Source organism: Eubalaena glacialis, chromosome 2 (assembly GCF_028564815.1).
Source record: "Eubalaena glacialis isolate mEubGla1 chromosome 2, mEubGla1.1.hap2.+ XY, whole genome shotgun sequence".
NCBI classification, from domain to species: domain Eukaryota; kingdom Metazoa; phylum Chordata; class Mammalia; order Artiodactyla; family Balaenidae; genus Eubalaena; species Eubalaena glacialis.
The window spans coordinates 184,577,020-184,604,403 of NC_083717.1; the positions used below are offsets into that span (position 1 = coordinate 184,577,020).

General features: G+C 36.2%; 1 protein-coding gene across 3 annotated transcripts in view; it reads left to right on the forward strand.

The window, feature by feature from the left end:
* The first annotated feature begins 1,060 nt into the window (after positions 1 to 1,060).
* UNC79 (unc-79 homolog, NALCN channel complex subunit) overlaps positions 1,061 to 27,384 on the forward strand; it is a 204,647-nt gene continuing 178,323 nt past the window's right edge. For 2 of the 3 annotated variants that reach the window (XM_061182833.1, XM_061182834.1), the window contains exons 1-4: positions 1,061 to 1,163; positions 9,388 to 9,480; positions 15,917 to 15,972; positions 16,646 to 16,775. In XM_061182833.1, coding sequence (XP_061038816.1) covers positions 1,076 to 1,163; positions 9,388 to 9,480; positions 15,917 to 15,972; positions 16,646 to 16,775 — 367 coding nt within the window. In that variant the 5' untranslated portion in view covers positions 1,061 to 1,075. The remainder of the gene's footprint in view (positions 1,164 to 9,387; positions 9,481 to 15,916; positions 15,973 to 16,645; positions 16,776 to 27,384) is intronic. The other variant, XM_061182835.1, reaches the window with a different exon arrangement.

Below are 27,384 nucleotides of genomic sequence, written 5' to 3' on the forward strand. Positions count from 1 at the left end.
TTAAAAATGTTGATAGAGAGATTATTATTAGGGGGCCCATCCTTCTGTGATCATTGATAACTAAGTGCGCAGGGTCATGCGGTATCAGTTTACGGCTTCCCTTCTTTGGTGCGTGCTGAATCTGCCGCTGTGCTGGAAGACGCAAATTACTTCATTGCCCAGGACTCCAGATGTAGGAAGATTGTTCGGTCGATGGAGCAGAAATAGCATGGTTTTATTTCCAGTCTTGCCCTTGATTTTTCTAAAAATTCCCGTGAGAAAATAATTTAACATCGCTGTGCCACAGTGATCTTGTGTAAAATGTAACAGAGGTAAGAATGCTGGAAAGATTTCAAGATTCATTATCACTTGGAAAGTGCTTTTAATTTATGAAATCAGGGAGTAATATGAATACCAAGTACTACTGAAGATGGATAAGGTGTTGAGGAAAAGCTCACATCATAGATACGGTTGACCCTCGAACAACTTGTGGGGTTAGGGGCACTGAGCCCCCATACAGTTGAAAATCTGCAATCTCTGCTGCTCTCTCTGCCTCAAAAACAAAGGAATTGATAAATGACTCACCTAAGGTCAGGGAGCTGAAACAGTTTGGATAGAATCAGGACTCAAACCCTAGTTCTTTGGGTTCCACTTATTGTGATCTCTAATTGAACACAAACTTTTCCCCGCACTTAGTTGATTTAAAGATCTGTAAAATGAAGATACAGGTACTATATTTATTGAAAAAATCCACGTATATAAGTGGACCCACACAGTTCAAACCTTGTTCAAACCCAACAGTTCAAAATTCGTGTTGTTCACGAATCAACTGTATATTTCTTAATGCAATCATTCATCAAAGACTGTGTACGCACTCTACAGAACTCTTGATAGGAAGGGAGTGATGGTTGCTTATAATTTAAACCAGTTCATAAAAACTTAAAATGTAAAATTAGCATTTTTTGTTAAATGGCAAAATATTCAGTGACTGATTACTTCATTTTGTTTTGTAGATCTCGGACAGTCAATATTTTATACAACTACGTGTTTGCTCCCCTTTCTCAATGATGATATTCTGAGTACTTTGCCCTACACGATGATATCAACTTTAGCTACCTTTCCTCCGTTTCTGCACAAGGATATTATTGAATATCTCAGCACATCTTTTCTACCAATGGCTATATGTAAGTTCGGTCTTACCTAATACTAGATGATTTTTATGTGTTGTATGAATGGAAATTGCTTTTGCTGTTTAGGCTACAGATTTTCAAGATTGTAATGGAATCACTTGCTGTATACATGTGCTTTGATTTAAATTCAGTTATTTCAGCATGAATAGTATGGTGAACATCAAAGAAAGGAAAAGACAATTATACCTTAGAACTGTTGTATTCACATAGTTTGATCTTATTGGATAGGAAGAAAGAACATGTCAAGGCACAGTCTGTATTTCCTCCATATACATTACGGTATTTTTTGGCTACTTTAGAAAAAAGGGTGGAGTGAAGTGTTGCCTTAGATGTAGAAATTCTTATCTTTTGCATCTGAAAGCAGTAGGGTGTGCAGGGAAGAGCAATGGATAGAATCAGGATATGTAGATCTCCTGTGGTCTCAGTTCTGTCTGTAATCTGCTGTATGATGTGAGGTTGGGCAACTGACATAGTTGAAACTTCATCTCCAGAATGATGATATCATCAGCTTTCCCTCACAGGGGTGTTGTGATGACAAAATGAGTCAAAATTTATGAAAACACTTTGAAAAAAGCTAAAGTTTACAACTCATGTGCAAGGTACTCTTATAAACGTGGAATCGATTTGAATTCTGTTTCACTTTTATAAACTTAATTCTGCAGGCTTTCCAGATGTGATAACAGAGAGAAAAAAATAAGTTGGGTTGTGTTTTTTTATGATCAAAATCCTGCTAAAGTATTTTTTAAAAGAAATGGGTTATTAATTAATCTACGTTTCAATGGATAATCTGAAAAGATTATGGGTTTAGGAGTCAAACAGATCTAGATTCAAATCACAGCTCTGCTACCAACTAGCTGTGTGAGCTTAGGCAAGTTACCTAACCTTTCTGTTTCTTACCTGTAAAATGAGAATAGTGATAATACTGCCTCATAAGGTCGCTGTGACAATTGAGATGACTAACTGGAACATTGATAGAGTGCTAGCACAATGCCTACTGTTCAATAAGTGTTAGTTTACTTCTCTCCTTCCCACAACTCTTGTTCTATAATAATGCCTGTGTTGGTCACATTCAATTCCTAGAGATCATTTTTCACTGTTTTAATGTTATGTACTTATGATCTTATTAAAGTTGTTGCTTTGTAATAACAATTGGTAAACATATGTACCTTTGAGCCACATTTACTTATTTTACAATTGAGTTTAATTTTAGCTATGGAATTGTAATTTTCATGTCTTTTAAACAAAGAGTCTGACTTCTGCCTAAATTATATAGCTATTTAAAAAATTAGCAGACTGATTATACTGTTCAAATAATAGAATATTTGATCATTCTCTTTTTTGGTTCTGTGTAACCTTATTGGCAAGTACTTGCTTATGGATACAGCCTTAGGATTGCATAGTTGTATTTTTTTTTAATAAGTATGTTAACTGTTAAACTTAGGCATAGAAATTTTTTTCTTTTAAGAATAGCAGGTGAGGCTGCATCTTTCTAATAATGAGGGTAAATTCACTGTATCCTTCCTTCTTAGAAATAAGTTAATAATTTTGGGAGATGTAGTGCATATTTCAGGCCCTTGAAGTTATAAAGAGCAACCGAGCATGTGACAGCTGGCAACTTGTTTCTTCACCCTTGATTATTAATTTCTGCTTAATTAGAAACAGACCCCAAAACATGCCTTGTAGTCACATTGGAATCCTTACTTATTTAAATGTGTGAACTTGGCAACTAAGGAGAACAAAATAGTAAGTTGGGTTTACAAAACTTGTGTGAAGATTTTAGTGCTCATTAGTGGAGTAGCTTGGTGTTCGTTTAAAGGGTAGGGACAAGTCATTTCTGTCTCCATTTTTTTTTTTACTGTAAAGGAGAGGTTTAGAAAATAATGTTCTATCTCTAAGGTTATTTCTGGCTTAATAATTCTAGGTTAAATAACATCAATCTTATTTTACGTAAGAGGCACATATCTTCCTCCAATGCAATCGCTGATCTGGTTCATTTATTTTGTTGCTCTGGTTTTAGTCTCCTAGTTCTGACTTTCTCGTTTCTCGTCACCATTCCTGTAGTTCAACAGTAGCCAATCTTTATCATCTTTAAATCTTTGAAAATAAACTGTGGTACTAACCTTTAAAGCCAAATTCTATTAAACGATTCAGGCATTTCTTTTGTACTTACTCCTTCATAGAGTAGATACAAAGGACATAGATCCAAAGATGGAGGGGATTGAGTTCCAGATTAATCAAGTCAAACTGAATTGATGTGAGAATGTGTGTCTCTTGTTTGTGTCCATGTTGGTTTTATTTTTGGAAGTTGTTTCAGTGTGTAGAAATTCTGAGCAGAACAAGAGGGGAGCATTTAACTTCTTTGAGAATATTTTTATTTCAGGCCTGAGATGAAGGATGTTGCATTTTCTGAGGACTTGATAAAATCTTTAAGACAAAAAGGCTTTTATCTCTTTGGTATGGTATTCACAAGGTCAAATGTAATACATGGACAGTTTTTCAGGTGTTAAATGATTGTATCATTAAGGACTTAGAGAAGATGAAAGTCTGAGCTCTCAAGTGGACCTAATGAGGTATTGCAGCTCCTTCAGTTTAAGAGCCCTGCATGTATATCAGTTATGTCTTTTATGTCATTTTTGTCAATAAACCAAGTACTGTGCTTTTATTTTAAATAACTCCTTTGAGGTGCTGCAGAGCAAACTGCAATTTATTATAAAAATTTCCTTTGACATAACCTTTTCTTGTTAACTCTTTCCTTGTGTATATATTAAGATACACTTGTTTTTATTCCACATGTGTGCAATAGGCTTTGTTTATATATATATATTAAAGGAGTTACTAAGAATTGAAAAAGTCATTTGCATTTCACCATGGAAACCTCTCTTTTTCCACAAAGGTTCTGTGATTTGTGGACCAAATTGAAATATGGATGTTGGGAAGATGATATTTTGGCAGAGAAAAGAAAAAGCGGGTCCCAAATGAACATTATGTGATGTAGGATACATTATTTTAAAGTGAATAGTAAAGCTGAACAATTAAATCAGTGAAAGAGCCTTCTAGTGGTATCTTGGTATCCTGAACTGTGCAGTCTCATCTAGTTTCTTTTCCAACTTAAATTTCCTCAAAAATCACTCATCCTCAGGTAAAAAAAGAGGTTCATTTAGATCTTTGCATTGAATTAAAAGCAATTGTATGATTTAATTGAAGGTCTGCTTCCAAACCATTGGCCCTGTATCATTTTTTTGTTCTATTGCTACTACAGAGGATGTGTGTTATGTTCTATGATCTTCCAAACAGTAATAAGTAAAGATAATAGAAAAAAGACAGTAAAATACCAACACAAGATATTGATGGTATTTAAATAATCTTTTATATATAAAATCTGTTTTATTAGCTAATGATTGTTTTTATAAAGTAGATCTTACTGTACTTTAAGAGCTTTATTATTGAATTGTGGGAAATGTTTTGGAATAGGAATCCAGAAGGGCTGAATTGTAGGCTGAATCTCTCAACCTTATCAAACTTTAATTTCTTTAGCTGTAAATTTGTGAATAATTGTAACCTCACTTGTCTACATCACAATGTTTGTTGTGAAGACCATGACATAACATATGGAATGACCTTTGAATATTGTCTGATGTTATACCAGTGTATAACACTCAGTCAAATAACAGACATGTCAAATCCCATTGCAACTAATTCCAATATTCTGCTCAAAATTACATTGTCCTGAAATTTTATCATCTTAAATATTGCTTGAAATAATAACGGGCCATCTACTGAGGTTTGGGATTTTTTTACCCCAGAGTGTGTTGTATAATAACAGTAATCGTTACATCAGGTTTTGATCTCATAGAACCTGACAGAACACCTCTGCAGTGTTGATGGGCAATCCTGTCTCTATGACTTTTTATTAATCTACCAATCTGCACATATTTTAATGCTACATAGACTTCAGGTTCATGGTGTCTTAGTCCTCCCTTTATGTTGAACTGATATGACCTTCTGACAGCACAGGTATCTTATGCTCAAACCCTATCTCATGGAACACAGTTACCTCTGCTTACACAAACAGAGGCCACTTGCTAATTCAGGCAGCACAGGAAATGGTTCTGTCATATGGTAGAACTGGCATCAGAATGTTTTTCTTCTTCCCAGGTGATTCCCTTACCTTTACCCCTTAAAAAGGTATAAGGCTAGAGGGGTTTATTTAAATATATTTCAATTCAGACCACTTCTTACCACTGTCTCTCATCTGGACCAGACCAATAGCTTCTGAGCTGGTCTCCATGCTTCTACTCTTAGCCCCCTACAGCCTGCTCTCCACCAAAAAGCCAGAGCTATCCTCCAAACATGTGAGTCAGATCATGTCACTTCCCTCTTCAAAAACGTGTAATAGCCTCCCATCACTCCTACAAATCAAATTCAACACCCTTCTGTGGCCCACAAGGCCCTCTGCCTTGTGATGTGGCCCCTGCTTATCTTACTACTTCATCACTTGCGTCTGCTAATGTTCACTCTGCTCTGTCCATATTGGCCTTTCTGCAGTTTCATAAAGGCACCAAGCTTTTGCTTTTGCTCCAGGCTTTTTTCCTCTGTGTCAAAAGCCTTTCTTGCAAATGGTCACATGATTTGCTTCCTCACTCCCTTCAGGCCTCAGCTCAAGTATCACAGTCTTCCCAGAGGCCCTTCCTTACTCTCAAGCTAAAATAGGACCTTCCGTTGCTTTCTACATATTCCCTTGCCCTGCTTTATATTTCTTCACAGGTATTTGTTTGCCTGTTCCTCTGGAATAGTGCTGTCAACAGAACTTTCTGCAATGATGGAAATGTTATATAAAATTCTGTGCTGTCCAATAGAATAGCCGCTAGCCACATGTGGCAACTGAGCGCTTGAAAATGTATCTAGTGAGAGATACTGAATTTTTAATTTAGTTTACTTTTAATTAGTTTAAATTTAACCACATGTGGCTACTATATTGGATAGCACAGCTCTAGCATTTAAGCTTCATAAAGACAAAGACTTGCCTATCTTATTTATGGCTGTGTCTCAAGGGCCTAGAACAATGTCTGGATACTGAAAAAAAAATACTCTGTGAATAAATAAGTGACTAGCACATTAGCTGTGAAGTCAAGTGACTTAGGCTGTAGTCCTAATAATTAGGTTGGTGTTCGCATGCAAAATTTGGTTTCTCTTTTATAAAATGGCTTTTCCCATATACTTTTTTTTTAAAAATGAGAATCATATAAGAGCTATACATGATAACACGTTAGGAATTATAAAATGCAGAAACAGATTAAGAAATTGTTATTGTTCATAGAAGGAGGGGATGGTGGTAATGACTGTTTTGGTGGTGCTAGGAGGATCAGGGAATAGGTCTTAAAACTTAATTGTATTTTCTGAGCACAACATTAAATGTAAAATTTTCTTATTTTGATTACTTCTCTGCTTCCTTCCATCGTATGTAGCTTTGACCTTAGACACCCTCATGGGGACAAGCTGCACATCTGTTTGCCTCGTGCCTTTTTAACAAGATTCAATAAATGATGTGTGCCTCTGCATGTTTATTAAATTAGAATTGTGGTGATTTTGTTCAGTCTGTTAGAAAGCTATGAAATTGCAAGGCACTGTCTGTTTATAGAAATATCGGAGCTAGTTTCTGAGGGCTGGAGCCACGGGAGCACTCTTGGCTTTGTGGCTGACCATTATTGAGGGAGAGCGTAGATTTGTAGGGGTAGGAGGGACATTCAGAGGTCACCAAGCCATTTGTCCTGTTCTCCAGATAAACTTCATCTAAATCATCTGAGACATTTGGGCATCTCTCCCATTTTTTAAAAAAATATTTATTTATTTATTTATTTAGGCTGTACCAGGTCTTAGCTGCAGCACACGGGATCTTTTAGTTGCAGCATACGAACTCCTAGCTGTGGCATGCATGCGGGATCCAGTTCCCCAACCAGGGATCAAACTCGGGCCCCCTGCACTGGGTGCGTGGAGTCCCACCCACTGGACCACCAGGGAAGTCCCATCTCTCCCATTTTTAAAGGCCTCCAGGCACAGTGATTCTCAGCCTACCTTAATAAGTAGTTTTCATTTTTTAGAAACACTTATAGTTTAAAAGTTTGAAATGAGTTTAAACAAAGGTGAAAACACTTGTCCCAAAAGGAATGGATATAGTATACATATAATTATTTTTCCTTGCGTATGTCAAAGACTACACTTTCTTTTGTTTTTTTTCCCCCTTAAAGAAAGAACACAAGGGCATACAGTTATTCCTCCCACACTTGGACACCTTACTGAGTATTTCCTTTCTTGTTCTCATTCCTGTAGTAGTACTTCTCAAATGCAGCTCCAAGGCCCACTTGGTCAGAATCACTTGACGTCCTTATTAAACATGTAGCTTTCCTGCTTCCAAACTGATTGAGTTAGACTCTCTAGGTATGGGGCCCCGGAAGCTGAATTTGAACCATCTCCCTGTCTAAACTCTGAGAGAAACTGAATCTTGTTCTTTAGGATTTGGCACAAAGATTTTTTTCCTTGATTAATCGTATTTGACTAATCAGCTTTAACATCTAAGAGCAGCGAGCTGATCCTCACATCATTTTATAATAACTAATTCTTATTTATATTGTATAACCAAACTAATTTATGTACCTGAATATCACCTGCTTAGTGGGTTAGCAGCAGCCCAGCAGTAAGTTATTAATAAAAGCAAACTCAGGTAAATGGAACTTAATTATAGATCTGTTTTATTTGTTTATTTCTGTAAAGCTATTGTAAAGGCCACTGTCCATTGTGGTGCTCAGTTTTTTACGTTAAAAAGAAGAATCATGTTAAATTTTTGTTTGTCTTCTCTACTTTACTGTGCAACAAACCTTTTATTTGTGCTTTAATGATTCTTTTATACCTGTGTTTTATTATAAGCTGCCTTATTCTTGTTGGTTGTAGGTGAGATACTATTCCCACACATTGCACTTTAATACTTTAAAATAAAGCAGATTTTAGGGTTATTTGCTTTTTTCTTGTTGTCTATGTTGATGGTCTTCTGCAGTATGTGTTGGAAATTGAGAGTTGACTTTTTGAGGGTGTTATAGTCACTGTTTACTGTTCTGTTCGTGCTTTCCTGACAATTTGCTACAGGAGCCCAACTATAAGGAGAGGTTTCTGCTATTCCTGCAATTATCCTGAGAAAAGGAATTCATTTTATATTTGAGTCCTTGTAAAGTATTCTGGGCCCTTTCTCAGTTACTGTGTTTAGAATAATAAAGTACTCTGGAGACAACATATTACCCCAAATGACCTCCATCAGTGATAGTTCTGGATGCTTATAGAGGTTACCTGATACCCTCTATTCAAAAAGAAAGAGAAAGAAAGTTAATACAGTATTGGATGTCATCCTAAACAAGCCACTTAAAGATGTCTCTTAAAAGCAGTATGTAAGTGGTTATCTCATGGAGATCACAATTATATGGCTAAAAGATGAATTTTGAAGAAACCAACTGGCTTTGTGATTGAATACTGAGGGATAGGATAAAATGTCCAGCAACAGCATTATTCACAGATTCAAAAAGTGCTGTATTTCAAACAGCTCAGGTGGATGTGAAGATGGTAAGCTCTGGAAAACTAAAAAAGTGATTGTCATGGTGATTAAGATGCTGATGATGAAGTTACATGTGAAGGTTTGAATAAAATTGTTTAATGATAGGTGAGAGTTGAAAATAATTTTAAAATTGATATAACTAAATGCATATGGTACCCATTAAAAGTAGACTCTTTCATCTGCATCTCTTAAAGTTAATACATTCAAGTCGTGTTCAAAAACGTTTTATTTTTACCTTCTTATTTGGATAACCTTCAACATGCCTTATATTTGGGTACATGGAGGATTCTGTTTTTTCTTTCTTTTCTACCTAGATATAAACATCTTGGAAACAGAGATCACATTTAAGTACAATTCTGATAAAACGATTACATTACATTCTGGCATTACTCCTGCGCCTTGAAGATTCTCCCTAAATGTGCCTATGATAATGACTACTGTAGCGTTTGTATGCTAGGACAAATTTTGTGGTTTTATTTATGCAAAACTTCTACTGATTTTTTTTTCAAGTTTCTTCTCAGCTCTCATGCTCTATGCAAAGTAGCAACTAAACATAAATGTACAAATATATAAATATACATATAAATAAATTGTGTCTAATCAAAAAAATTTTCATTTCAGTGGGCTCCTCAAGGAGAGAAGGTGTTCCTGCCCATGTTAATCTCTCCGCATCATCCATGCTAATGATTGCAATGCAGTACACATCCAATCCAGGTAAGTGGAAATTTGGATGGCTTCACTAATTCCAAACCAATAATTAAATAAGACATCAAATAAGCAAGCTAGAAATTCTCATGTGAGAAGAACTTCTCTTGGTAAATAGAAACTGGAGATGTGTTAGAAAACAGACTTTCAAATTGAAATAAATTTCCTTTGCCTCTTGCTATTAGCAGTAATCTTGCTGACTAGTGATATTTTTAGAATGTCTGAGAACACAATTTTAGAACAGACTGGAAATTGCTTGAATATAAATATATAGAAATAATTAAATTAGAAATATAAAAATCACCTGAAGTTCTAACAACTAAAGGTAACTACTGGGAATATTTTGTGAATTCGCTACTCTAATACCTCATGAATATCCTTGCACATAAATCTTTTGTTACATCCCCACTAATTATACGTGAAAGTACACTGTAACCTGTCATTGAGTGTTATTATAACATTTGTATAGAGATGGACAGATAGAAAGTAATATGTCATTTTGATCTGTGTTTCTTCAATTTCTAGTAATGTGGGACAGATTTAATCTGATATATTCTGTTGGATTTCCATTCATCAGTGTAATTGCAGATGAACTTCGGGAAACTGACCTAAAAGGGGGCTGACTGTTGGAGTCACATGCTAAGATATGAACTCAGTTTTTATTTTCATTTGGAAAGTAAACAAATTTGGTGGCCCTGTTTTCAGCCTTCTACTTAATTATGTAATGAATAATAATTGAGTTTTTGACTCAGCATGAGGAAAACAATTTTTTTCATTTCAAAATCTTAATGCTTCTTAGCCTGGAGTATCATCCTTTAAATATGAAATTCCTTATGATTATTATGTGCATTTAATTAAAATGTATATTTTTGGGGAAGTTATACCTCGTGTCTCGCTCTGGCTTAAAGGATCCTCATAATGTCGTTTATATTTATTAGATTTTATGTCCTGAAAAAAAACCCTTCACATAGAATCTAGTTAGTTAACTAAAGTCTCATCATCAGGGTTTGGTCCTAATTTCTAAGTTGGGAGGCAGTAGAGCAGGTTGGGTAGAATCGTGTGCTTTGAGGTTAAGGGTATGTGGGTTCACATCTGAGCTCAGCGCAGATTGCCAGGTAGCTTAACCTTGAGGAAGTTCTTTAACTCCCCTAAGACCAAGTTCCCTCATCTATAAAATGGGGGTTCTTCCTGTAGTACCTTAAAATGTTGTTGTGAGGATTTAATGACTTAAGTGTGTGTGAAGTGCTTCCTTAGCATAGTGATTTGACACATCATAAGCACTGCTCAGTAAACAGCAACACGGATCTCTACAGTCTGCCATTGTCTTCTTGGAGTTGAACGTTTCATTGGGAAACCACTGTGATCAAATACTTCTGTTATTTCTTAATCTGTATCTTCATCTGTTCATGGGGGAACGTGTATAGCCAGCTATTCTATACTAAGAATGACATTTGGGACCCCAAATTAATCTTGTGATGGGGGAAACATAAGAAGTGAGGTGCCATCCACCAGGGGACTCTCTGAGATCAAGCAGGTAGGGCATCATTATCCTTTGAACTTTTACTGGGGGAGACAGCAAGTGGCAGCCTGGTCCTTGTAGCTGATTGTGTATCAAGGATAGAGCAGGGTTCTTGCTCAGGTACCAGGAATTCATTGCGTAAAACTCCTGTGTACATGGCTCCATGTTAGGCATTGTGAAAACCACCCTGAAATGTAAGATATGATGCTTGCTATGGAGCTTATGTCTAATTGGGAAGATTAGGCATGTTTACATAAGTCATTAATTTGCAATGTAAAGTAGTATGTAAAAAGTACCAAATAAATACTGTAGACTGTATTAATTCATCAGAGAAGAGAACTCTATGGGTTGAAATAATCAGGAAAGGCTTTGTGCCACTTGAGCAAAGAATGGGTCTTAAAATATGGATAGAATTTTGATTGATAAGGTAAGTGGGGCATTCTGGGAGGGGAAGCAATTTATTTATTTATTTATTTATTTGTTAATTTTCATTGGAGTATAGTTGCTTTGCAGTGTTGTGTTAGCTTCTACTACTGCACAGCAAAATGAGTCAGCCATACATATACATATATCCCCTCCATTTAGGACACTACAGTGCATTAAGTAGAGTTCCCTGTTCTATACAGTATGTTCCCATCAGTTGTCTATTTTATACATAGTATCAACAGTGTATAGGAGTCAATCCCAATCTCCCAATTCTTCCCACCCCCATTCCTTTCCCCCTTGGTATCCATTTGTTCTCTACATCTGTGTCTCTATTTCTGCTTGGCAATTAAGGTCATCTGTACCATTTTTCTAGATTCCACATATATGTGTTAATATACGATATTTGTTTTTCTCTTTCTGACTTACTTCACTCTGTATGACACTCTCTAGGTCCATCCACATCTCTGTAAGTGACCCAGTTTTGTTCCTTTTTACGACTGAGTGATATTCCATTGTATATATGTTCCACATCTTCTTTATCCATTCCTCTGTTGATGGACATTTAGGTTGCTTCCATGTCCTGGCTATTGTAAATAGTGCTGCTATGAACGTTGGGGTGCATGTGTCTTTTTGAATTATGGTTTTCTCTGGGTATATGCCCAGTAGTGGGATTGCTGGGTCATATGGTAGTTCTATTTTTAGTTTTTTAAGGAACCTCCATACTGTTCTCCATAGTGGCTGTATCAATTTACATTCCCACCAACAGTGCAAGAGAGTTCTCTTTTCTCCACACCCTCTCCAGCATTTGTTGTTTGTAGATTTTCTGATGATGCCCATTCTGACCGGTGTAAGGTGATACCTTACTGTAGTTTTGATTGCATGTCTCTAATAATCAGTGATGTTGAGCAGCTTTTCATGTGCTTCTTGGCCATCTGTATGTCTTCTTTGGAGAAATGTCTATTTAGGTCTTCTGCCCATTTTTTGATTGGGTTGTTTGTTTTTTTGATGTTGAGCTGCATGAGCTGCTTGTATATTTTGGAGATTAAGCCTTTGTCAGTTGCTTTGTTTGCAAATATTTTCTCCCATTCTGAGGGTTGTCTCTTCGTCTTGTTTGTGGTTTCCTTTGCTGTGCAAAAGCTTTTAAGTTTCATTAGGTCCCATTAGTTTATTTTTGTTTTTATTTTCATTACTCTAGGAGGTGGGTCAAAAAAGATCTTGCTGCGATTTATGTCAAAGAGTGTTCTGCCTATGTTTTCCTCTAAGAGTTTTATAGTGTCTGGCCTTACATTTAGGTCTTTAACCCATCTGGAGTTTATTTTTGTGTATGGTGTTAGGGAGTGTTCTAATTTCATTCTTCTACATGTAGCTGTCCAGTTTTCCCAGCATCACTTATTGAAGAGGCTGTCTTTTCTCCATTGTATATTTTTGAGGAGGGGAAGCAGTTTAAATAAAGGGACTCTCTAGGTCTGTTCATGGGCAGTCAGTGGACTCCTCTGAGCAAGGTTCGTGTAGCAAACATATGGAGAATAGCAGACACCGTGTAAGAGAAAGTACCCCGGAGCATCTGTGCTTGAGAACTCAGTCATGGCTTCACAAAATTCCAAGTCTAGAGGACCATTTATATACTCAACAAACAGTTACTGAGTATCTGCTATGTGCCAGGCACTGGGAACACCATAATTAGCAAAATAGAACCGATCCTTTCCTCTCTTCATAAAGCTTATCGTGTGGTGGAAGGAGAAGACATTAATCAAATAATTGTAACAGCAAATGCCCAGTTTCAATTGTGACAAGTTCTCCGAAAGATGTACATTGTGCTATGATGAGACCCTATAAAAGGGGATTTTTCTTTTATTGAAGAGGTCAGGGAGGGCTTTTCTGGGAATATAACCTTTGGTCTGAGGACTGATGGATGAGTAGCATTAACAAGGCCTATCAGGGAATGGAGGTTTCCAGGCAGAGGAATCTCATATGTCAGAAGGGAGCCTGGCAAGCAGGTGGGACTGGAAGGTCATTGTAGCTGGAGCTCAGAGTGAGGGCTGCCTGGTGTGAGATGAGACTGTAGACTTCTGCGGGCCAGAACATGAAGGATGTCGTAGGCTCTGGGAGTCCTGCGTTTATCCCAAGTCTAATGGAAAAGCGCTGAAGGACTTTGAGTGGTGGTGTGTGTGTCACCCGAGCTGCAGTTGAGAATGGATTAAGAAGGAGCCGGAGTGGGTACAGATTGACCCATGAGGAGGCCATTGCATTTGTCTAGGCATGTAAAAGTCAGGGTTGGTTGAGGCCGAGAAAAGTGGATACATCTGAGAGCTATTTAGGAAGTAAAACTGATAGGGTGTGGTGATGTATTGGATATGGTTGCATTCTGGCTTCTGAACTGGGTGCATGGTGGTTCCATTCACTGCAAAAAGAGCCACTGGAAGAGAAAGACCAGGTTTCTAAGGGAAGATCATGAGGTCTACTTCGGACATGTTATGTTAGAAGTGTCTTTGAGACTTTTGAGAGGAGATGATATACCTTAGACTAATACAATGTCATATGTCAATTATATCTTAATAAAACTGTGGAAAAAAATCACACATAACCTCAGTAATAGTTCTACATATCCAAAACACAAAAATGCAAATAAATCAGGTTTCTTCAGAAAAAAGAGGTAATAGTAATTAGGAAGTTGTATTATGAACTCAGAACTGACTTCTGGGCTAGAAGTAATGAACTTTGAGCCCTCATGTAAGTGTCCAGTGCTATTCACTGAATTGCATATAGATGGTACCTGAAGTTGTACAGGCATACCTCCTTTTAGTGCACTTTGCTCTACTGTGCTTCACAGATATTGTGTGTTTTACAAATTGAAGTTTTGTGGCAACCCTGCATTGTCAGACAATGTTTAGCATTTTTTAGCAATGAAATATTTTAAAACTGAGGTGTGTACATTGGTTTTTAAGATATATTGCTATTGCACACTTAATAGACTACTTAATATATACTTTATGTTTATATAAAGTATACATTAATATACTTAATGTTTGTATAGTGCAAACATAACTGTTATATGCATGGAGAAACCAAAAAATTTGTATGATTCACAGTATGCAGTATTTGCTTTCTTGCTGTGATTTGGAATGGAACCTGCAATATCTCTGAGATATTGCTGTATACGAGTGTGACATTGCTTACAAGAGAGCATAGAATGAAAAGTGGATTTGACTTATGACCAGGCCTTCAGGAACTCCAACAGATACTGGCCAGTGGAAGAAGAAGTCTTGGAGATAGCTCCGCAGTATCAGGGGCCTGAGATGCCATCTTTCTGTTTCTCTTGAACTTCTCTTCATGTTTGCAAGATATGCCACAGTGGAGGTTATTATATTCTTACATAACTACTTCTAAAAACAGGTTTCAAAAATATATCCTATCAAATCCTATCAAAAATAGGATCAGTCACGGTAATCAGAGAAAGGTCTCCTGGTGTGCCTTTTTCCTTCTGTCAAAGAGGAAAAATGAGTTTCAGAAGCTCCTCAGCAGATTCTTTCTTAGGTCTTGCTGGCCAGCACTGAGTCACATGGCCATCCCTAGCTGCAACAGAATCTGGGAAATTGTCTTGCTTGGCAGTCTGTGTACCGGGAGCTGAACAAGGAAGAAAGGGTTGTTGATAGCAGTTGAGTAGCAGCAACGGTGTCTGCCACAGGTAATAGGAGAGGGTCAGTCCTGAAGTCAAGGAAAGAGGGTGGTCAGCAGAACTAAATGTTGCTGGAAGTCAAGTGGGAGGCAGACTGATAAATGTCCATAGAATTGAACGACATGGAGGTCATCGGTGACGAAAGGGAGACCTACTTCAGTGCCATGATAGGGTTGGCAGATAGATTAGGGAAGGTATAAAACGGGTATCTAACTAGGGTGAAAGTATCTTTATTCCTCAAGTAAACATAGGCAAATCAAAGAAGATTGCTGTTGTATAGCTTTTAAGGACTCCTCAACAAGATGGAGTTGGTGATAAAAGACTCCCATTCTAATCCATCAGTCTGTCACTTGCTATCTGTCCAACCTTGGGCAAGATAGGAAACTAAACCTCGCTTTTTTAACTGCAACATGGTGGTTATGAGATACATAATACATAAAGCTCTTAGCTCAGTACCTGGCACATAATGAACGCTCAATAAATGTAAGCTTTTATTATGATCCTGTTAGGCTATTTTTTTCCCCGCGTAGTTCTTGATTACATTGATATAAGTTTATGTTATAAAAGTATGATTACTAGGGAGTTTTCTTAATATTTCCTTTGTTAAGATGAATAAAATACTTCTCAAGGATCTTGGAATAAAGCTTGATAAAGTCAAGGGCTTATATGATTTTTGAAAGGCATGAATATATGAAAATAAGTAATTTCTAATTTAATGATTAGAGTGAAAAGTCTAATATAATTTAGACTAATATAGTTTATTTTAAAGGATCTTTTGTCTGGTATTTACATTTCATGTTCAAATTATATTTTCTTCCTTACAGTATATCACTGTCAATTATTGGAATGCCTCATGAAATATAAACAAGAAGTCTGGAAAGTAAGTTTGGGGCCACATTAAACTCATAGTCACAAGTTCAATTTGTATAATACAGTAAAAATTGTTTGCATATTAAAACTATTGTTTAGATCAAATTTATTGATGTCTTATTATTTTGGTATGGTAGAACTTATAATCCTTTCCTTACAGGTTAATTATTTACCATTTAGAGCAGAAATGATACTTGAGGAACGCAGTGGCTTGACAGAAAATGTAATTGGGTATATCTTATTCTTGAAATTTAGCAAATACTATATTATGTGACAGTTTTACTTGATTTGAAAGGTTGCTTGGGAAACTTTCTTCTTTCAAATAGGAGATGTGAATTATTAAGAAATATGTTTTAGGGAAATGTTTTTAAAAATGCAGTATTTGGCAAACCGGCTTTATGCTATTCTAAAATCTTTCACGTTATTCTGAGGAGAGAAGAATTTGTTAAAAGATAGTGTACATCTGAACACTACTGGGGGGCTTATTTACAGGATCCATAAAAATAATAAAAAAAAATTATAATATGATTTAATCTGCAAAGCCCACCTGGATGATGAGATTCCAGGGAAATTAACCACCTCAATCTCTCCATTAGAATTTTCACTGCTTTGGTAATATTGAATGAGCTACCTTTATTTTTATTTGATGATGCTAGTGAAAATATGCTTCTTGTCTCCTTTAGGATCTTTTGTATGTGATAGCCTATGGGCCTTCACAGGTGAAACCTCCAGCTGTGCAAATGCTGTTCCATTACTGGCCCAATTTAAAACCTCCTGGGGCAATAAGCGAGTACAGGGGCTTACAGTACACAGGTAAGAGGAGGATAGCTCTGTGATGCCCCATCTTTATTTCTTCTGTGCCACACTTGCCTCACTTACTTGTATTTTTTAATCTTGCTAGATTAAATTTACTGTGCCTTTAGACATTGTCTTAAATCGTTTCTGAAACTAGGTGGTATAAAAATAAATTAATTAAAATTAATTTCAAAAGCTTTTATGACATCATAGCAAATCATGTTAAGTTCCAGTCCCATTTGCTGTACACCTGGCCTCTGGTCTTAACATTGCTAACGCTGATCACTGCAAAGGTATGAGCAGTTAGTAATGCTGCAGATTGGCTCAGATTTAGCAAAATCCCAAGTGGCTAATTCTGCTCTGTTGAGAAGGCTTGGAGTGCTTTCAACATTACCAGTTCAGGCACTAAATAAAAATTAAATGACCCTGAAAGCCTAGGTAGACATGAAGAGTCACCCATTGGTGAATACTGGTATAATTAATCACCAACAAGTAAACACTGAGTTTATTGTAAAGACATATATTTACCAAAAACCAAACAAACTAACCCTTATATAGTTTATGTTTATATGTTATAAAATCAAAGAAGCAATCTATGGCTAATGGAGTTTCTGATGCCCCTGACTACCCTTTCCCCCCACTTAATTGTATACATATTTTTCTGAAAATGGAAGAGATGGATATTTTGGCATAGCTTTTATTCAAGTTATTTTGGAGTTGTATACTGATAGTCTGAGAAAGTACTTTTTTCTTGGCATCACTCATCTTTCCAAAGGTGATTTGAGGTAGTTCAGAGGGAATTTAACATAATTCAAGTGTCTGTTTTATGTTCCTGATTAAAGCCAAGTGTTAAAGGTATTGATGGTCCTTGGTGGGCTTATTCTAAACTCAGAACAAATAATATTGGCCTTAGTGGTAACAATAGTATTAATTGAAATGATGAAGGTAGATAGTAGGTAAATTTAAAAAAATGGAAATTGGTATCATTGATGTTTTATATCATTGCTAGTGGAGAATGTTTAAGCGTTGCTGAGTGGATAATTTGAGTGTAAAAGCAAGAAGTTGGAAGCACTAATAAAATAAAAGGTGAAATGACGGAAATATTTGACACCAATCCCTTCTCAATAGATCCCTGAAATAAGCGTTTATGTGATGTATGAATGGGTAACTAGTATCAAATGAAATTTATTCATTCGATAAATATTTGAAGAGTACTATAGGAAAGAGAATGTATAGTGCTAGGCACTGTACTTTGTGTTGATGATAGAAGAACCGACACAAAACTAGACCTCATGGAGCTTAATGCAGTCTAGATATGGAAATTCATTCATTTCCTCAACAAATATTTATGGGGCATCTACTATTAGCCAGACATTATCCTAAGCACTGGCGATACAGTGGTTAAAAAAAACAGGCTAAAACATTGGTACGAACATTCCAGCTGTGGGGGAAAGACCAGGAAACTACCTGACAGTGTAATAAGCACTAAGGTAGAGCAAAATACAGAGAGCTGTGGGAACACACAGGAAGGGCCTTTGAACTCACTCTGATGGTGGGCAAATTTGGGGAGGGTTAAGTTGTCAAGGAAAGTTCTCAAGTGTGTGACATGTAAGCTGATGCCTGAAAGATACGCGCACGATAGAGTCATAAGGGGAGTGAATCATGAACGGCTAAAATGTGAGTTTGAGGCAGAAGGAACTGCATGGGTTCAGACTTGGAGGCCGAAGATAGCATGATCGTATTTAGGAACTGGAAAAAGTCATATGCAGCCAGATAGTGGAGGGACAGGAGGAGAAAAGCCAGAGAGAAGCAGAAAGTCTGACAGGGCCTGTGAAAGAGTGTGGATTTTATCCTAGCAGCAAAGTGAAACCATGCACAGGTTTTAAATGGAGAAACCACATGATGAGATTTGCCTGTTCAGAGCATCCGAGAAGCCTGGCAAACTGACAGCCACTTCCATTTACCCCCGTGACCATATCCTCTTGGAAGGCCCAGCCAAACCTGTCTCCCCAGAATAGCTCAGCCTATGCTTACTGAGATCAGAAGAGACGCTCTCATCTTCTCTTGGCTTATCTGAACAAGATGTCTCTGTCTAAAGGCATTCATTCTCCAGTCCATTCTTTTACTCATACCTCCACACACTTCCATCCTTTCAGTGTGTCATTATGTGTCTGCTACCTGCCAGCCTCTGTCCAAGGCCCTGGGAAACAGCTCTCTTGGAACTCCCATGCTAGTCGACCATGGTGTTTTGTGCAGGAAACAAGAGATCATGGAAAAAAATTAATCATTCTGATCTATGTATTACTATTTATCCAGCACTGGCTGTCTGTCTGACGTCATTCTAGCTGCTTATTATCTCATTTAATATGTTAGCCTTCCAGTTGAACAAAATTTATGGACCAAGCGCCATATTGGGTTTTATAGACATTTTTCTCAGTTAATTCTCACAAAAATCTTGAGAGGTAGTTTTCTTATTGAAATGTTACAGATGAAGCGTAGGACAGAGAGTTTAAGTAACAGCACTAAGTTCACACAGATAATAAAGGAGCACAGCTTGAATTTGATCCTAGATCATCTTAATTGAAAACCCACATTGTTCTGTTCAATTCAGTTCTGTAATTACACTTCAGCTGGAGCACTAGAAATTTTCTGCAATGCTTTCGACAATGAAATATGCACTAAAGGGTATCTTCGGTATTTAGATGGCATTAAAACCCTAAATATTCTCAATAAAAAAATTATGTGGAGATAGAATTTTATGGACTTGGAAGCTCAAAGATGAAATGCTTTCTTAGGGACCAACAACACTGTATGTCTTCCCAGTGATTTATTTCCTTTTTAAAAAGTAAATTTTATTTTTTATAAAAGGAAAATTTGCTTCTAGGAAAATTATAGAAATATGAGAGAAAGAAAAAATACTAACTAGAAATGACCATTATTAACATTTTGGTACATTTCCCTCCAGTTTTTTTGATGAGCATTTTAAAATACAGTAGAGGTCATATTGTATATAATTATACAAAGTTACCCCCCCCTTACTATGACATTTTTCAAATACAGAAAAGTTTAAAGAGTAACACTATGAACACACATATAGCCACCTAGATTTAATAATTGTTAGTAATTCACCATAATTTTAACTATACATATATGTATTTAATTTATTTATTGCTCTTAAAGCATAATAACATGGGAATATTTACAGCTCACATGAAGATGATGATCAAATAGTGAGGATTTGGTAATCTACAATGTTTGCTTCTTTTGAGTTTATTAGTATTTATCAACAACAAAAACTACCCCAATTATTTTGGTCATTAAATACAAATTTCTTTTTTTTTTTAATATATTTGTAAGACTTTTCTTTTTATTTTTTTTTTTAATTTTTATTTATTTATTTATTTATGGCTGTGTTGGGTCTTCGTTTCTGTGTGTGGGCTTTCTCCAGTTGTGGCAAGCAGGGGCCACTCTTCATCGCGGTGCGCGGGCCTCTCACTATCGCGGCCTCTCTTGTTGCAGAGCACAGGCTCCAGACGCGCAGGCTCAGTAATTGTGGCTCACGGGCCCAGTTGCTCCGTGGCATGTGGGATTTTCCCAGACCAGGGCTCGAACCCATGTCCCCTGCATTGGCAGGCAGATTCTCAACCACTGCGCCACCAGGGAAGCCCTACAAATCTTAAAGATACAAAAATGACAAGTTTCTTGGGAATGAAATAGCCATTGTATTGTTCTATAAAGCTCTGCTGTGGGAGAGAAAGAAATTATTTAGCAATTTTCTTGCTACAGTGTGCCAATAGTACATAATTTAGCCTTTGTTAGTAAAGATGAACACGAGTTATTGTGTAGTTTCCATCTGAATTAGAGGACAAAAATGTGGCACAAGATATACTTTTCCAAGACCAAGATTGTGGCAAAAGTAGATTGAGAATGACTTAAGATAGCACTACAAGGTTAAACTTTGGTCTAGTCTACCAGATATCTAACCCTACAGTAGTAGAGTTGGATCCTTGAGTTGTATACACGTTAAAAATACAAGAAGGCCTACCAGTCCTTTTATGTCCTAACTTCCTCCTCATTGACTTCTTATTTATCTTTTTATTATATTGATTTTATGTCCACATAATTTAAAATGTTTTAAACCATTTTATTGGTGCATTATAGACATGTAAAAAAATACAAATTTTAAGTATATGTGGAACACCTCCCACCATGTTTACTACCATGATTACCTTCTCCTTCTGTCCCACAGGTAACCACTAGCCTGACTTCTTTTTTTTTTTTGGAAAAGGAAGTTTGCTTTATTTTGGATGCTGGCACACAAGGGGGTTGGCGGGGGGACTCCTGTCCAAAGGCTGACTCCCTCCCTCCCCCCCGCCAGCCCGCCAACAGTCAGCGGGCAAGAGCTTTTATAGACGGAGGGAGGGGGCTACATGCAGAAACAGCAGTCAGCTCTGACCGTCATCTTGAAATTGGTCATTGGTGGTCTGACCAGCATCATCTTGTTTGTCTTAAGTACAGTTAATCTTCAGTTCCAGGGTTGGTTTGTTCCCATTTCTTTGATAGCCTGACTTCTAACATCAGAGATTATTCTTGCCTAGTTTTTAATTTTATGTAAATGGAATCACACATTATTTGTGTGTGTGTGCCGGTGTGTCTGTGTGTGTGTGATTTATCTGTGGGTTGAGCATAACTGCGCTTTGTTCATTTTTATTGCTATATATATATATATATCTCAATATTTTACCAAATGTATGTACCACAGTTTATGTATCCATTTTACTATTAATGGATACTTGGGTTGTTCACACTTTTTGGCTCTTACAAATAATGCTGCCATGAACATCCTTCCACATATCTTTTGATACACACATGAACACATGTCTGCTAGATATATGCCTAGGGTAGAATTATTGGATCAGAGGGTATGAATCTATCCAGTTTTAATGGATAATGGCAAACAGTTTTCCAAAACCAGTAATGGTTGTACTAGTTTGTACTACCATTAGTAGTGTATGAGAGTTCTTTTTGTCTATATTTCACATTTTGAGCAATACTTAATTTTATTTGTTTTCAAAATTGTAGTCATTTTCGAGGATTTGTAGAAGTATCTTATTGTGCTTATAGTTTGTGTTTCCCTGATTACTAATGAAGTTGAACACTTTTTCATATATTTATTGGCCATTTGGATATCCTCTTTATATAATCTTTGTCAGTTATATATGTTACAAATATCTTTTCTTATTTTTTCTCTCTCTTAATGATGACTTTTGATTAACTGAGCTCCTTATTTTTAATGTAATCAAATTAGCAATCTTTTTCATTATACAAAGTGCTTTTTATATCCTAGGAAAATCTTTCCCTACTCCAAAATTATGACAATATTCTTCATTATCTTATAGAATATTTGTTTTTTACATTTTACATTTAGATGTATCTGGGACTAATTTTCCTGTATGGTGTGAGGTAAGGGACAATTTTTTTTGTCCTCTTATGGATAGCCAGTCGACTCAACATCATTTATTGAAACTATTGTCCTTTTATTACTGCTCTGTTGTACCATTTTTGTCATAAATCAGGTGTCTATTTGAGGATGGCTCTGTCTGTGGATTCTTTATTTAGTTCTATTTGTGTATTTTTCCTTTTCACAATGCTACACTGTCTGAATTAATAATAAAATTTTATATCCTTCAGTGCAAGTCTTTCTACCTTGTTGTAATTGTTGATCTCTTGCTTGTCTCCCCTGCTCTCTCTTCTTCCTGTTCTTTCTTCTTCTCTTCCTCCTTCAAGGGTATTCCGACCTATTTGCTAAGTTGAAGAGTTTGTCAAGTTAAACACACACAAACATATACCTAAACAACTAGGATTTGATTGATAATTGCCTTGAATCTATAGATCAATTTGGGGAACTGACATCTTTGTAATATTGAATCTTCTAGTCCATGTACATAGTATCTCTCTTCATTTATTTAGGTTTTCTTTAGTTTCCCTCAATGCTGTTTTGTAGTTTTCTGTGTAGATGTCTTGCCTATGTCTCATGTAGTGTGTTGTTAGGTATTTATTTTGATGCTATTGTCAATGATATATCTTTTAGAAATTACATTTTCTAACTCTTTTTGCTAGTATATAGACATGCAATTAATTCTAGTATATTGATCTTATATCCAGCAACCTTGATAAATCACTTTTTAATTCTAATAATGAATCTGTAGTTTTGTTTTTTAAAAATTTTTCATGTGTGCAATTATATTATTGTTGAATGATAACAGTTTAATGTCTCCTTTTCAGTCCTTAAGGCTTTTATGTCTCTTGCCTTGTTGTATGGGCTAAAACCTCCTGTGCTATGCTGAGTTCTAAGTTCCTTCATGGTTTTCTCTTTGACCCATGGGTCATTTAGAAGGATGATGATTAATTTCTAATCATATGGGGATTTTCATAGTGAAGTTTTATATTGATTTATAGCTTGATTCCTCTATAGTCAGACAACATACTTTGTATTATTTCATTCCTCTGACAATTTTAACACTTTCTTTAGGGCTGAGCTTATGGTCATTTTTGTAAACATTCCTGTGTACTTAAAAAGAACTCGTATTTGGCAGTTGTTTGATACTGTGTTCTATATAAATATATCAATTAAATAAAATTTGTTAATTCTGTAGTTCAAATATTCTATATTCTTATTGCATTTTTGTATATTTCTTCCATCAGTTACTAAGAGTAGAACGTTAAACTCTCCCACTGATGATTGTGGATTTGTGTATTTCTCCTTGTAGTTCTGTCAGTATTTGCTGTATAAATTTGGAGGCTGTTTTATTAGGTGTGGACAAATTTAGAATACACTATCTTCCTGGTGAACTGAAACTTTTACCATTATGAAATGCATGCCTTTATTTCTAATAATGCTTTTTTAAATATTAAAATCTACTTTGTTTTATTCTAGTATAGCTACATCAGCTTTCATGAGTGTGTGTGTAGTATAAAATTTCCCACCCTTTTGTTTTCAGCTTTTTAAGATTTGTATATTTATTTCATATGTGTCTTGTAAGTTCTATTTTTTAAACTCAGTTTTCATGATCTTTGTCTTTTAATTGAAACAGTCCATACATATGCAATGTAATTACTAGGATATTTGATTTTAAATCCACCATTTTCTATTTCTCCTGCCTTTTGTGTTCTCTTTTTTCTCTCTTTTTGCCTATTTTGCACTAATTGAGTATATTTAAATATTTCATCTTTGTCCTGGTGAGTTATTCATTTTAAACATTAATTTCAAACATTACCCTAGAGATTACAGTAGTCCCCCCTTATCCATGGTTTTGCTTTCCATGGTTTTGGCTACCCACGGTCAACTGCAGTCCGAAAATATTAAATGGAAAATTTCAGAAATAATTCATAAGTTTAAAATTGTGTGCTGTGTTGAATGGTATGATGAAATCTCACACACTCCTGCAGTGTCCCACCTGGGATTCCCAACCATAGACATCATATTCTCCTGACATCCAGTCATCAGCATCATCATGGCTTGATGATCCAGGATCACCCCAAGCGGAAGATCCATCTTCTGATGTATTGTCAGAAGGTCAATAGTAGTCTAACACTACAACACAATTCCTACGTCATTCATCTCAAGTCATCTCATCATGTAGGCATTTTAATCTCACATTATCTTAAGAAGGGTGAGTACAGTGCAATAAGATATTTTGAGAGGGAGAGACCACATTCACATAACTTTTATTACAGTATATTGTTATAATTGTTCTACTTCATTATTAGTTATTATTGTTAACCTTTTATTGTGCCTAATTTTTTTTAAACAAATTTATTTTATTTATTTATTTATTTTTGGCTGCTTTGGGTCTTCGTTGCTGCATGCGGGCTTTCCTAGTTGCGGCGAGCAGGGGCTACTCTTCGTTGCGGTGTGCAGGCTTCTCATTGCAGTGGCTTCTTTTGTGGTGCACGGGCTCTAGGCGTGCAGCACACGGGCTCAGTAGTTGTGGCTCGCGGGCTCTAGAGCAGAGCCTCAGTAGTTGTGGCACATGGGCTTAGTTGCTCCGTGGCATGTGGGATCTTCCTGGACCAGGGATTGAACCTGTGTCCCCTGCATTGGCAAGCGGATTCTCAACCACTGCACCATGAGGGAAGCCCTGTGCCTAATTTATAAATCAAACTTGATCACAGATATATATGTATAGGAAAATCATATTATTCACAGGGTTCAGTAGTATCCATGGCTTCAGGCATCTGCTGGGGGTCTTGGAACGTATCCCCCATAGATAAGGGCGGGGAGGTGGATTACCATACACCATGCATTTTTGACTTGTCAGTGTCCAGTATAAAATAGTACTTTTACCTTTTTCTGTAAAATGGCAGAAGATTTTAACTTCTTTTACGCACTCCTGACCTTCGTGCTATGCTGTTATGCTCTTTCTATTTTTAATAATTACACAAAACATAATTATTATTGTTCTTTGCAGTCAGTATTCGTTAGATTTTTTTCTTGCTCTTTTCACTTTTTATATCTGTAAGCTCCCATCTAGGATTTAATTTTTTTTCCTTAATAATATCCTTCTATATTTCCTTTAGTGCCTTTGTACTGGGGATGCATTTTCTCAGTTAATGTTTGTCTGAAAATGTCTTTGTTTTGGCTTGATTTCTTAAAGATATTTTCTCAGTGTATAGAATTCTAGATTGGCATTTTCTTTCAGTACTTTGGAGGTATTTAATGATCTTTTTGTTTTCATTGTTTCTGTTGAGCTGTCAGTTTTTGCTCTTTTTTAAATTGAAGTATAGTTGATTTACAATACTGTGTTAGTTTCAGGTGTACAGCAAAATGATTCAGTTTCATATATATATGTATATGCATACGTATATATATATTCTTTTTCAGATTCTTTTCCATTATAGGTTATTACAAGATAATTAATATAGTCCCCTGTGCTATACAGTAAATCCTTGTTGTTTATCTATTTTGTATATAGTAATGTGTATCTGTTCATCCCATCCTCCTAATTTATCCCTCCCCCACCTTTCCCCTTTGGTAACCATAAGTTTGTTTTCTATGTCTGTGAGTCTGTTTCTGTTTTGTAAGTATGTTCATTTATGCTGTTTTTTAGATTCCATGTATAAGTGATAGCACATAATATTTGTCTTTCTCTGTCTGACTTACTTCACTTAGTATGATAATCTCTAGGTCCATCCATGTTGCTGCAAATGGTAATATTTCATTCTTTTTTATGACTAATATTCCATTGTATATATATACCACATCTTTATCCATTCATCTGTTGATGGACACTTAGATTGCTTCCATGTCTTGGCTATTATAAATAGTGCTTCTATGAACATTTTGGTGCATGTATCTTTCCAAATTAGGGGTTTTGTTTTTTCTGGATATATGCCCAAGAGTAGGATTGCTGGATCATACGGTAACTCTCTTTTTAGTTTTTTAAGGAACCTCCATACTGTTTTCCATAGTGGCTGTACTAATTTACATTCCCACCAACAGTGTAGGAGGGTTCCCTTTTCACCACACCCTCTCTAGCATTTTTTATCTGTAGACTTTTCAATGATGGCCATTCTGACTGGTGTGAGGTGATACCTCGTTGTAGTTTTGATTTGCATTTCTCTAATTTTAGCGATGTTGAGCACCTTTTCATGTGCCTGTTGGCCATCTGTATGTCTTCTTTGGAGAAATGTCTATTTAGGTCTTCTGCCCATTTTTTGATTGGGTTTTTTTTTTTTTTATTGAGCTGTATGAGCTGTTTGTGTATTTTGGAAATTAAGCCCTTGTCGGTCGCTTCATTTGCAAATAATTTCTCCCATTCTGTAGATTCTCTTTTCATTCTATTTATGGTTTCTTTCATTGTGCAAAAGCTTATAAGTTTGATTAGGTCCCATTTGCTTATGTTTTCTTTTCTTTCTTTTGCCTTGGAAAATTGATTTAAGAAAATATTGCTACGATTTATGTCAGAGAATGTTTTGCCTATCTTCTCTTCCAGGAGTTTTATGGTGTCATGTCTTATATTTAAGTCTTTAAGCCATTTTGAGTTTATTTTTTTGTACGGTATGAGGGAGTGTTCTAACTTCACTAATTTACATGTGGCTGTTCAGCCTTCCCAACACCACTTGCTGAAGAGACTGTCTTTTCTCCATTGCCTCCTTTGTGGAAGATTAATTGACCGTAGGTGTTTGGGTTTATTTCTGGCCTCTCTATTCTGTTCCAGTGACCTATATGTCTGTTTTTGTGCCAACATTTGTGCCAACACAATGCTGTTTTGATCACTGTAGCTTTGTAGTATTGTCTGAAGTCTGGAAGGGTTATGCCTCCAGCTTTTTTATTTTTCCTCAGGATTGCTTTGGCAATTCTGGGTCTTTTGTGGTTCCGTGTAAATTTTAGGATTATTTCTTCTAGTTCTGTGAAAAATGTCATGGGTAATTTGATAGGGTTCACATTAAATCTGTAAATTGCTTTGGGTAGTGTGACCATTTTAACTATATTCATTCTTCCAATCCAGGAGCATGGGATATCTTTCCATTTCCTTGAATCATCTTCAATTTTCTTTATCAATGTTTTACAGTTCTCAGTGTATAAGTCTTACACCTGCTTGGTTAGATTTATTCCTAGGTGTTT